General features: G+C 43.9%; 1 protein-coding gene across 4 annotated transcripts in view; it reads right to left on the bottom strand.

The window, feature by feature from the left end:
- Positions 1-473: 473 nt before the first annotated feature.
- PHF20 (PHD finger protein 20) overlaps positions 474-12,156 on the bottom strand; it is a 107,636-nt gene continuing 95,953 nt past the window's right edge. For all 4 annotated transcript variants that reach the window (XM_068263161.1, XM_068263160.1, XM_068263158.1 and 1 more), the window contains 7 exons: positions 9,982-10,122; positions 8,238-8,413; positions 8,027-8,126; positions 6,994-7,189; positions 5,581-5,974; positions 1,649-1,829; positions 474-802 (listed from right to left, as the gene is read on the bottom strand). In XM_068263161.1, the coding sequence (XP_068119262.1) occupies positions 663-802; positions 1,649-1,829; positions 5,581-5,974; positions 6,994-7,189; positions 8,027-8,126; positions 8,238-8,413; positions 9,982-10,122 (1,328 nt within the window). In that variant the 3' untranslated portion in view covers positions 474-662. The remainder of the gene's footprint in view (positions 803-1,648; positions 1,830-5,580; positions 5,975-6,993; positions 7,190-8,026; positions 8,127-8,237; positions 8,414-9,981; positions 10,123-12,156) is intronic.

Raw genomic sequence — 12,156 nt, forward strand, 5'->3', positions numbered from 1 at the left:
ATGAAAACAGGCCAATTAAACACTGCAGCGGCTTCACTTCATTGGTCCAATTTCAAACTGCATAAATGTGCAAACTGACCATCCCTAGTGTAGGAACATCGCTTTGGGCATCTGTAGACCGCAGATATTAGACCTCAGATATTACACTTCAGAATATGCACTAAAATCTTCATACAGGAAAGAAAAAAAACTTGCCCCAAAGACAGGATCTGCCATCCTCGCCACTCCTTTACTGCTAAATGACAGGTGCCATTTTGTATTCTTTGATTACCCATCTTTGTTGATCCAGAGATTGGCTTGGAACTGGGAATTCTGCTGCTCTATATAACAAAGCTTTATGAATTTTTAACAAAACAAAAAACCAAACATATCCCAACAGATGTGAGCCAACAAAATTAGCAACTAACAGTTTAGGACAACCAAGAGAATTACGGCAAAGGAAAAGAAATAACGATACAAGCCTCATCACTACATTCGAGTAAGATTCTAGCCTGATATCAGTATGAACATCTTTGCTTCCCCCGATGCTGAGGGCAATCCCTCCAACTCAGCCGGCAGTCTGTCCGCAGCACATGCAGTCTGCATGCTACACAAGGCTCTGCCAGGCTAGGGGCCTGGGTTCTGGTTTCTAAAGCAGTCTCCGTAATCCGGCCTCAGTCTCTTCATGTTGAAGACAACGCAATTTGCTCCACTTTGCCAAGGTCCATAAGAAGCTGCTTTATCCGGTGTTTCAGCTGGGGAAGCCGGGCGAGCGGTTCTGGAGGCTCCAGTTCCCCCGTGTAGTCCAAGAAACTCTCTAGAACTGTAGGAACAACAAATACACTGGTCAGGCAATGCTACATTATTACCACGCCCCAGACTGTGGGTTACAAGTGTGTTTAAAGAGAAGGTCCGAGGAATTTAAAAATAAAAAAAATCCACTTACCTGGGGCTTCCTCCAGCCCCTGGCACCCGTCCTGTGCCCTCGCTGCAGCTCCGGTGGAGAAGCCAACCTCACCAGGTCGGCTTCAGAGTCGGCTTCTTCTGCGCTCCAGCGTGCGGTTCACAGATGTCATCTGGACTGTACAGCGCAGGCGCAGTAGTTCTGTATCTGCGCTGTACAGTCCAGATGTAGTCAGCGCGACTCAGAGCCGTTCGCATAGGCGCAGTAGGAATCCTGCGATACCCGTAATGAACGCTCACTGAATACTACATTCCAGCTAGTGTTACTGTTACAACATTGCAAAGCACAATGAGGGTTCTACTACATTCTAATATCTCCTTACCGGCTTCTAATTTCCATAATCAAATATCCTACTCAGGTATTTGGAGTGAGATGTGGTAGAAGCTCACCAGAGCTGCATACCGAGTAATAGAGGGGTACATATTTGACACCAACCTCATGATTATCAACTGAAACACCAGTAAGATTTAAATTTGTTAAAATTAGCAATTCAATTTGGGCAGAACTAGATTCTTAACAAATTGAAAAAAGGATGAAAAAAATTGTTGGATCCGATTTGGCAAGCAGGCATTGCCCCAATTGTTTACCAGATCTAATAACATGCCAAGCATCACCTGGAGTCCATGTAACACATAGAAAATAGAACACGCAGATGCTGTACAGTGATGTACTTATCATGCATCTGATTGGTGCTAATGTGCTTACCGTCTAGCTCCTTTTCTATGAAGTCCATTCTGTGTGTGACTTCATCCTGCAGGGACTCGAGATGAGAGAGCAGATTGAGCTGCCACTGCAGCTGCGAGCTGACTGAAGCATCACCATTGTCCAAGGGCTGTGTGTGAGGAGACTCCTGAGCTGGGTTCCTCTTGGATAAGCACTCTCTGACCTAAATGACAAATACTTGTAAGTTCAGAATAAATGCCGCTCTCGAAGGGCTATTTCACACACAAAACTTCATTGCTGAGGCTTGTCTCTAAGAAGTAGCAAGTATAGCCTGGTTCACACTGAAAGAGCTTTTTAAGCATTAGCGATTTGAAAAGCTCTTGCTATTGCAATGCTACGGGAGATTTTTATAACATCCCATTGCTCAAGTGAGAACACACACTGCATTACATCAGCAAGAGCTTTTTTTTAAATCACAAGCACTGAGGGCTGGTTCACACTGCAAGAGCTTTTTCTATCTCTGGACGCTACTAATCTTTTGCCTCAGGGTAACCAAAGGAAGAAAAAAAGTTCAGAAACAGTTGCTTCTCCTTGAAGTCTACTTGCTAGGGATGAACAAGAACAAGTTTGTAAGCTGTCCAGGCTCTTCTCACTGATGTGCAGCAGCTACTCTCCATATTCCCGACACTTCCGCCTTCACAGCAGAGGTTCTGGCTGTAATGGCAGAAGTGTCAGGGAGATTGAGAACAGGGCATCGGCAAGAGTAAACCCTCTCAGGCATGGCCCGTGCACTGGGAACGTTTTGCTTTTAAAGAAACGCTTCTTGCTCATCCCTACCATTGTCTGATGGTAGCTGCAGCATCTAGAGACCAGTCACAGCAGGAGTGCAGAGTCAACCATGTGACACCAGCTTGAGATAGAACAAGATCCCAACAGGGTAAAGCGGGTGCAGAACGCAGCTGACCGGCACCAAATTTTGGCAAGTATGACCCTGACTAAAATGATATTTTTTCTATTGAAAATGATGTACTAACACATACATACATATTTCTTTTCGACAGGTGGGTTGAGAATGTAAGCCGAGTGGCTAGAAAGTAGGTGTAGCCAACAGTGGGCAGTGCCGCATGGTATCTTTAGGGTGCAGATGTTCCTGTGCTTCCTTCTCTGGTTAATCTTTGCTCTGCAACCCATAGTTAGTGCTATGGTTTCCAATGCTTTTCAGACCTAGCAAATTATCCAGCCACTCAGTTGCCCCCTCTTTTTCTGCCTGAAAGAGTTAACATTTACAAATGCAAGCAAGTCAAAGATGTGGGCACCAATGCATTTCAGCAAACATTTATTGCACAGCAGTGTAAAAAAAAAGTAGTAGCAGCAATTAGCACAATGGTAAAACCAATTGAGTACTTCACCCGTCCAGGTTATCAACTCAGCGCCATTGAGACGTACCTTCCGTGATCAAGCACTGGAGGGTGTGAAACAATTGTTGGAAGATGGTTCTGTGTGTGGTGATATCCTGGACGGGTGAAGTACTCAATTGGTTTTACCATTGTGCTAATTGCTGCTACTACTACTGTTTTTTACACTGCTGTGCAATAAATGTTTGCTGAAATGCATTGGTGCCCACATCTTTGACTTGCAAGATTTCGATCATTTATCTCAAATCCTTATGGAGGCACAATGCTTCAACAGCTCATTGCACCACAACGTGTGTCCAGCTGACCAGGTGGAGTACGAGGGGACTTTTTTTCTCCCTCTATTAAGCACAATTTACAAATGCAAGCAACAGTTAGGCCCAGTGCACACCGAGCGGTTTTTGGAGCGATCCGCCGGCCGCATCCGCCTGGAAAAACGCTTGGCTAATGTATTGCAATGGGATGGTGCACACCGGCGGTTTGAGGTTTTTGCCAAGCCGCGCGTTTGCGGTTTGCTAAAAATCCTCAAACCGCCGGTGTGCACCACACACTGAAATACAATAGCCAAGCGTTTTCACTGGCTGATGCGGCTGGTGGATCGCATACAAAATCCGCTTGGTGTGCACCCGGCCAAATATCTGCTCTCTGCTCCCAAAACCGCTAGTGTTTTGACGATCTGCTAGCGGTTTTGGTGTGCACTGGGCCTTACTCAAGTTGCGCAAACTTCGTCGATAAGGAATTACAGCCATAAAAATCTTTCCCTGCTGAGAACAGATTCTGAGAGTAGGGGGATAGATTAAAAAAAGTCAATAGTTCATATAGTTATGCTGAGTCTTTCAGTGTCCAGGAAGCTTATGAGATAATACAACATTAAACATGTTCTTAGCTGATACACAGAAAATAAAGATGCAGGAGTCTTGTTCTTTTTTTAGGAGGATAGATACAATTTATCTCTTAGCTCTTTAACCACTAGCATTTAGTACATAGCTCCTACGTCCAAATATGCATGCTGGACGTAGGACCTACGTACATGAAAAACCGGAGCCACGGGGTTCGCAGGGCCGCAACTGCCGAGGTGCGTGGGCCGCCAGTTAGCCCAGAGATCAATGATCTAAGTCCCATTACAACAATCGCTGGCTTCTATGGAGAAGCCGCAATCGTTCTGTTACACATCCCCTCTTAAAAAGAAAAAAAAAAAAAAAAATAAGCCAAATAGTAAAACTACATCTTCATACTTTAGAGAAAAAAAAAAAAAAAAGTGTATGTAGATGTAGTTTTACTACTTGGCCAATTATTGTTATTTATTTATTTTTTTTTTTTTTAAATGAATAGAATTTTACATCCACCCACACCTAAAAATACTGTTTTTTTTTGTTTTTTTTTTAACTAAAAAAAAATAAAAAATAGTTACCTAAGGGTCTGAACTATTTTAATATGCATGTCAAGCGGTTATATTGCTAATATTTTTTAAAATTATAAGCTCGTAAATAGTGATGGACGCAAAACTGAAAAAATGCACCTTTATTGCCAAATAAACATTGGTGCCATACATTGTGATAGGGACAGAATTTAAATGGTGTAATAACCGGGACAAATTGGCATATAAAATATGTGGGTTTTAATTATGGTAGCATGTATTTTAAAGCTATAATGGCCGAAAACGGACAATGAATTTTTCCATTTTTTTCTTAATATTCCCGTTCAAATGCAGTTAGAATAAAATAGTTCTTCAGTTCTTCGCAAAATGTACCACCCAAAGAAAGCCTGATTGGTTGCAGAAAAAACAAGATACAGATCAATTCATTGTGATAAGTAGTGATAAAGTTATTGGCGAATGAATGGGAGGTGAAAATTGCTCGGATACATAAGGTATCCTTACCGACGTCCTGTCCCTGGGTCAGTCCTCAAGGATCCTCCGGTCCCCTGCTGTGGCTCACTTTCCGTTTCGCCATCTACGGCCACTGCGCCTGTGCAGCCGTGCATGTCCTCACTCCTTGTGCAGGACGCTCCCGGTCACGTGAGCGAGGACGCGCACGGGCATGCAGGCGCAGTGGCGGTAGTCAGAAAACAGAAAGTGAGCCGCACCAGGGGACCAGAGGATCCTAGAGGACTGGCTGGGACAGGACGTCTGCATGGGGTCGCTAGAAGCACCAGTAAGAGAAACTTTAAGGTTTAAACCCTTTAAGTTTATTTTCACCCCAGGTTTCCTTTAAAAATGTGGGGAAATAGTTTATGTATGTGACCTAAATCAGCTGTTTTGTTGTCATGTATACATATCAGCAAAAACAAACAAACAAACATACATCTGCTTGTGGCAAAAGTGAAGCCTGCTCAGTATAAAGTGTGACCCCTTTGTGTGACAATCACAGCAAATAAATGTTGGTGCTGTTAGTCTGTACATTTACTTCAAGGAATTTTACCACATTCCTCCACACAGACCAGCTCCAGTTCTTGGATGTTGCCTCGTTTAATCACATGAAACCGCTGGCTTTAGGGTCTTTCCAAAACATGTGAAATGAATAAAATGCCAGTATGTGGCGCAACATCAAAATCTGAACTCACCTTACAGTAATTATGTTTAGATTCATTCTCAGTTTTCAAAAGTTCTCTATCCAACTCCCACCCAAGTCTCTCTGCAATGGAGTCTTCCCGACTCTGCCTTATTCGGTCCACCCCTCCATCCAATGATGAGCTTCTTGTCTCTACAACCAGTCTCTGCTCCACTGCAGGGTAATAGGTCCGAGGTTTTTGGTAACAGTGCTCACTGGTGATATAGGACTCCTCCACAGAAGGAATGGGGGAAGGTTTATCTGCGGCACCATTGTAAGTTCTGTAATTAGTGGAGTCGTCCTTACAAGAGTTCTCCTCCACGCTACGTCTGATGTAATATTTGTCGCTCAGCACCTGCTGCTTCCACGGCTGGCCCCAAAACTTCAGATCCGGGTGTTCCTTGCTCCTGTTTAATGCAAAGACACACAGTCAGTAAAACACTAATAATCTGTCCCATGACAAGCAGAAAGTGATATTAAACTATTGCTTGTTCTGAATATATGGAAGTGGGGCACATACTAAATTAGGAGTTGCAAAGTGATGCTTTAAAGAGGACGAGCCATACATGAGCCTATTTTCACGTTAAAAAGCCAAACGAGGCTGTGCCACTCACAGCAACCCCTGGTCTCACCAGCCCCAATTCAAAACACAACCACAAATTAAAGCGGACCTGAACTCCCTCTCTCTGCTCTAAAAGATGCACAGCAGCATAATAACCTTTATTTGTTGCAGATATAAATCCTACAATAAGTCTTCATTGTTTCTACTTCCTGCTTTCAAGGAAGCAGATATATTGGTAACACCTTGTGCTTTCAAATAAGTTTATATGCTGTAGCAGTCAGCTGACACAGGGAGAGATCAAATTACAACTGGTGATTACACACAAATGAAGGGGAAATAGACCGGCTAAACTCAGTACATACAGGGTGCATTTCTTGGTTTTCCTTCTGTCCTCTGCAAGAGTTCAGGTCCACTTTAACTAGACCAAATTGTATACACTGAAGGTGCTGTACAAAACAAACCTGCCCCAAATCAACCTACATGTTTCGCCTAAAAAGGCTTTGTTATGCTGTATATACATGAAGCAGAAAAATCTATTCTCTGCTTCAGAGCCCAATACAACAATCCCATTACAATGTACAAAGTAGCAGTCCAGGTGAGAGCAGACTGTTCTTCCCTTGTTGATGCTGCTTAAATGCCAAAACAGTCCACCCAGAATCAGATGGGCTGGATATGTAGTCACAGAGGAGGTAGATAAACTCTTAATTTTATTTTCTCACTGTTCATATATGAAGTGCTATCCTTAGCCTCTCCCTCCCTCACATAGGTTCACTTATAGGGAACATTTCACAGTTTTAGTTGTGGCAGGGTATAGAATTCTCTTTAAAAATAAATAAAGGAATGAGTAGAAGATGCAAAACTCACTGCAATATACTCATCTTCAGCTGCAGTCCATGCAGCACCTCGATCACCCGCTGTACGTCCCCCAGAAGCTGGTGCGTGGCCACTATCTTCTTTGCATTCTGATGAGAGTAGTTTTCTTCTAGGAAGGACAAGCCAGGCATGTGGCCCTCGTTGAGCCAGTCCTTATCGTACCAGTATTTCAGACTCACACGCTGACCTGGAAAAAAAACAACAAAAAAACAAAACAGTTATTGAGGAACTTGCCTCAGAAAGCAGCATGCACTCAATTCAAGCGAAGGAACAGAACTATGAAATTCTGTTAGGAGAACGTGTGTGTGTGAGATAGTTAGGAAAAAACAAGCTGTAAACTAAGCTCAAATGTCCATGAACAGTGGCCTGTCACCACAATTGCAAGGAATAATAGTCACAAAAGTTCAGCCTCAAGACAAATTAGGGTTCGTATGTGAGGAGAAACCTAGGGTCAACCAGAACCCCTAAAAAAAAAAAGACTGGCTGCCCATATAATTTCACAGTGCGAATGTCCGATTCCCATATATGATAATTATAAACCTCCCTCACCTCCAGCATCACTGGTCTGTGCCCCCCCCCCCTTCAGTGTCCCACTTGCACCTCTGCCTTCAGTGTACCCTTCTGTGCCACCTCTGTACCCATTGCATTCCTCTGCATCATGGCTATTGTAATGTAATATTATAGTACCACTTTTTCATATCTCGGAACATGTTGTATAGCGTACCACAGAAAAATGGAGAGAAAAAAAAGAAAAAAAAAAAAAAAAAAAAAAAAAAAAAAAGATTCTAGCAAATTTTTTTTTCTTGTTCCCGTAAAATTTTGCATTTTCAGGCTACTTTTTTCAGCACATCGTAAGTCGGGCGTTCATAATTTGGGGGCCACCTGTGTACTCCGAGTATATCCCTCATATGAGAACGATATTCTGTCTGTCCCCAAGTGGTTTCTTCACCACTGGAATATCTGCAGATTTAAGAATGCACTTTAAAATATCTGCATGTAGGTATATTAGACATAAATGACATACCTGGTGGGTCCTGGCAAACATAGCAGATATATTTCTCAGGTACACTGTCTTCTAGCAAGCCCATGCAGACCCCATGCTGCCAGCACAAGCATTCTTCACACTGCACAAACAGATAGATAGTAAAGCATTTAAATAAGTTACAATCTCCAGAACTCTGGCTACCATATTAGGCAGTAGCTACGATATAGTTACTCCTGAAGTGCAGCTATACCTGAATCATGAAATCATTTTCCTCTTGCACTTCACACATGCAGCGTACAATTTCGCAGTCACCCACTTCGTCGTCGTCAAGATCATCATCGGCGTGCGTGACGTCAATCTCCTCGTTGTAGTCATCTTCACTCCATACTAAGCTTTCCGTGCATGAGTCACTAAGCGTCTCTTCATCTGTTCAGAGCAGAAGGAGAATATTAGGCTTTACAGTAATTTTGTGGATTTCAGCGATATTTCCTGGTCCCCTCAGCATCTCCTCGTTCCATTCTCAGGCCCCCGTTCAAGTGTCCTGCTTACTGTGTCTTTGGGTGTCCTTGGTACGCAAGTACTTGGAGACCCGAGAACTTCTGTAGCCTTAGCAGACCAGAAGGCTTCTTTCACAATAAAGTCGGACGCTGGAAAGAGGGCTCGGCAATTGAATGAGGGGACGCAGAGAAGGCCCCAAGGGATCCAGAGCCTTCCCTCTTCTTAGAAGAGTATGGACTCCCCCACCCCGTGGTTACAGGCATTTTAATTTAAATTGAAAAGTTAATATTTATTGCATTTATAAAGCGCTAACATATTACGCAGCGCTGGACTATAAATACATACAATAATACAAAAAGGATGACATGAGGTTATACAACAAGCTACATAAAGTAAACAGTACAAAATACATGACCATGTGATTTTGGGCTGGTTAGGTAGGCCCAGTAATACAAGTATGAGGCGGTCATAGGAAAGGAGAACTCAATCAGTGTTCTCCCCAGAATTCTATTTCCAGCCGAATGGCATGAAAAACAGGTGAGGTCCGAGGCGGGAATGCAGGTCCAACGCAACTCTGCTTCCAAGTGCTCACCAAAATTAGCCGGGTGGAGCACTAGCTAAGGGAGGACCCTGCCAAAGGCTTACAAACGAAAGGTATCCTTTAAGAACGAGTTGGAGTAATGAACTAATGGGATCTCTTTCATAAGCATATTCTGGTACTCTGCTTCAAGGAATGTGAAAGCAAGGTGAATTCCACTCTACCTCAGTCACTAAGACAGTGCTGGAACCAGGTGACGTGAACACACGAGGACAAAAAGTAAGGAAGTTACGCACAATGTCCATAGCAACAATGAACTCCAACTTTAAATATTAGTTAAAAGCCGTACAGCCAGGTAGCTATCTGGCTGTACGGCTTTTACCCGCTTTGAGGAATGGTTGTAAATAACTGAAGACACTGCATGAGGCTAAAGATGCATTCCTGTCTCCAGGAATTGATATTTGCTTTGTTTATGGGCTGCAGTTATTGTAAAGTTTGGTACCAGTGTTGTACTGGTAAGCATCAGCAGAGGCAGCCCTAACAGGCAACCCCTGTCTAAGTGTAGTCTCTGATGAATGAGATGAGGCTTTGATTTCCAATGATGTACTCAATCAAGACAAGACAAACATTTATATTGCGCTTTTCTCCTGGCGGGCGCAAAGCGCCAGAGCAGCAGCCACTAGGGCGCGCTCTATAGGCAGTAGCAGTGTTAGGGAGACTTGCCAAAAGTCTCCTACTGAATTAGTGCTGGCTTACTGAACAGGCAGAGCCGAGATTCGAACCCAGGTCTCCTGTGTCAGAGGCAGCGCCCATTACACCATCAAGCCACTTCAATCAGAAACCACAATACCTAAATTGATCAATCAACAGCCTACACAGAGTTGACAATGAAGGCCGCAAAACAAGAACACAGCATAGTATAAAAGCAAAGGGGCAATCAGGTAAACAAAATCCTTACCACTGCCATCTCGCCGGCGGCCATGATCTGTGACTTTAACAGAGCTTGTGACCTTGGGGTCGGTGTTCGGCTTTGAAGGTTGCACTTTTTTGGGGGAGAGTTCCTTTGAGATATCAACATTCTCTTCACCACCAGGCAGCTCTGAATGCGAGAATAAAGCACTAGTTATTTATAAATATACTATACTCTTTTTCATGTATACTCTTGTATAACACTATCATGCTACACTGTACACTTACTTTATACTACCTAAAAAGACTACGTATAATCACGCTATACTGTATACTAACTACATACCACAGTATAATCTTGTTATAACATATTGGCTGATCTGCTACTAGCTATGGGACCCAGCTACAGTGTAGAGCCGGGTACCATGGTACATCTTCCAATGTCACCTATGCGCTGACGATACCCAGATCTACATTTCAGCAACTGACTTAGGCCCAGTGCACACCAAAACCGCTAGCGGAGCCTCAACACGCTAGAGGCTTTTGGAGCAGATTTCAGAGCGATTCTAGGCATGTTTAAAGTTTTCTAAAACATGCCTAGCGTTTTTGGGAGCTTTTTTATGTAGCAGATTACAAATATTGTTACAGTAAAGCAGTTACTGAACAGCTTCTGTAACAAAAAGGCCTGGAAACCCGCTCTGATGTAGCATTTTCTAGAGCAGTTTGCGTTTTTCCTATACTTTACATTGAGGCTGAAACGCTTCTGCAAACCGCAAACGTGCAGCAGGAGGCGCGTTTGCGGTTTGCTAAGGGCTCTTTCTCACACTATAGGCAGCGGTAAAAAAGCTAAAACAAGGCGTTTTGGCTGCAGCCGTTTTAACGGCAACACATTACTATCAATTGTAATGAGAAACGCCGCGGTCAGCCCTAAAAAAAAAAGCTCCTGGGAGCTTCAAAACGCAACGCTCCAAAACGCAGCGTTAAGTGTGAAAGGTAAAATGAAAGTCTATGGACTTTCATTTTACCTTGGAAAACACCAACTATGGCCGTGGCGTTAAAACGCCGAAAAAGCCCTCTAGTGTGAAAGGGCCCTAAAACCCTCAAACCGCTGGTGTGCACCATCTCATTGAAATACATTAGCCAAGCGTGTGCACTGGGCCTTACTGATACTTTAAAGAGAACCCGAGGTGTGTTTAAAGAATGTTATCTGCATACAGAGGCTGGATCTGCCTATACAGCCCAGCCTCTGTTGCTATCCCAAACCCCACTAAGGTCCCCCTGCACTCTGCAATCCCTCATAAATCACAGCCCTGCTGTGAGGCTGTATTTACATCTGTAGTGTCAGTCTCAGCTGCTCCCCCGCCTCCTGCATAGCTCCGGTCCCTGCCCCCGTCCCTTCCCGCCAATCAGCAGGGAGGGAAGGGATGCAGGCGGGGACCGGAGTTCTGCAGGAGGCGGGGAGAGCAGCAGACTGACACTATAGAGATAAACACAGCCAGCTCTGACAAGCTGTTTGTCAGCAGCGTGGCTGTGATTTATGAGGGCTTGCAGAGTGCAGGGGGACCTTAGGGGGGTTTGGGATAGCAACAGAGGCTGGGCTGTATAGGCAGATCCAGCCGCTGTATGCAGATAATATTCTTCAAACCCACCTCGGGTTCTCTTTAACAGCTAGTGTCCCTGACTGTCTCAATGCAATCGCCTCCTTCATGTCCTCCCGTTTTCTAACACACAAAATGGACAAGACTGAAATGATAATCTTCCCACCTCACAATGCAATCCCCCTGCCTGACATCACCATTTCTGTTGTTGGCACTTCTATAACACTTATCCCCCAGACTCGCTGCCTAGTAGTAATAGTTGACTCAAGTCTCATTCAAACTACACATTGACAAACTACCCTCTTGTTGACTCCACTTAAAAATTTCCCACATCTGCCCTTTTCGCATACACTACCAAACTTCTGGTGTATGCCCTGAGTATTTCCAGACTACACCATTGCAACTTTTTGAAGCCTCCCTGCCAACTGTTAAGCCCAGCTACAGTCCATCATGAACTCTGCTGCAAGACTCACCCCACCCCTCCTCCAGCCCTATCCCCCTGTCACTCCCTTCACTGGCTGCCAATTACACAAAGGATACAATTTAAAATGCTTACTCTGGCATACAAAGCTCTCAACAACCTAGCTCCTTCCTATATAAATCAACGTATTTACACCTACCATCCT

Source organism: Hyperolius riggenbachi, chromosome 12, assembly GCF_040937935.1.
Source record: "Hyperolius riggenbachi isolate aHypRig1 chromosome 12, aHypRig1.pri, whole genome shotgun sequence".
Classification (NCBI taxonomy): Eukaryota; Metazoa; Chordata; class Amphibia; order Anura; family Hyperoliidae; genus Hyperolius; species Hyperolius riggenbachi.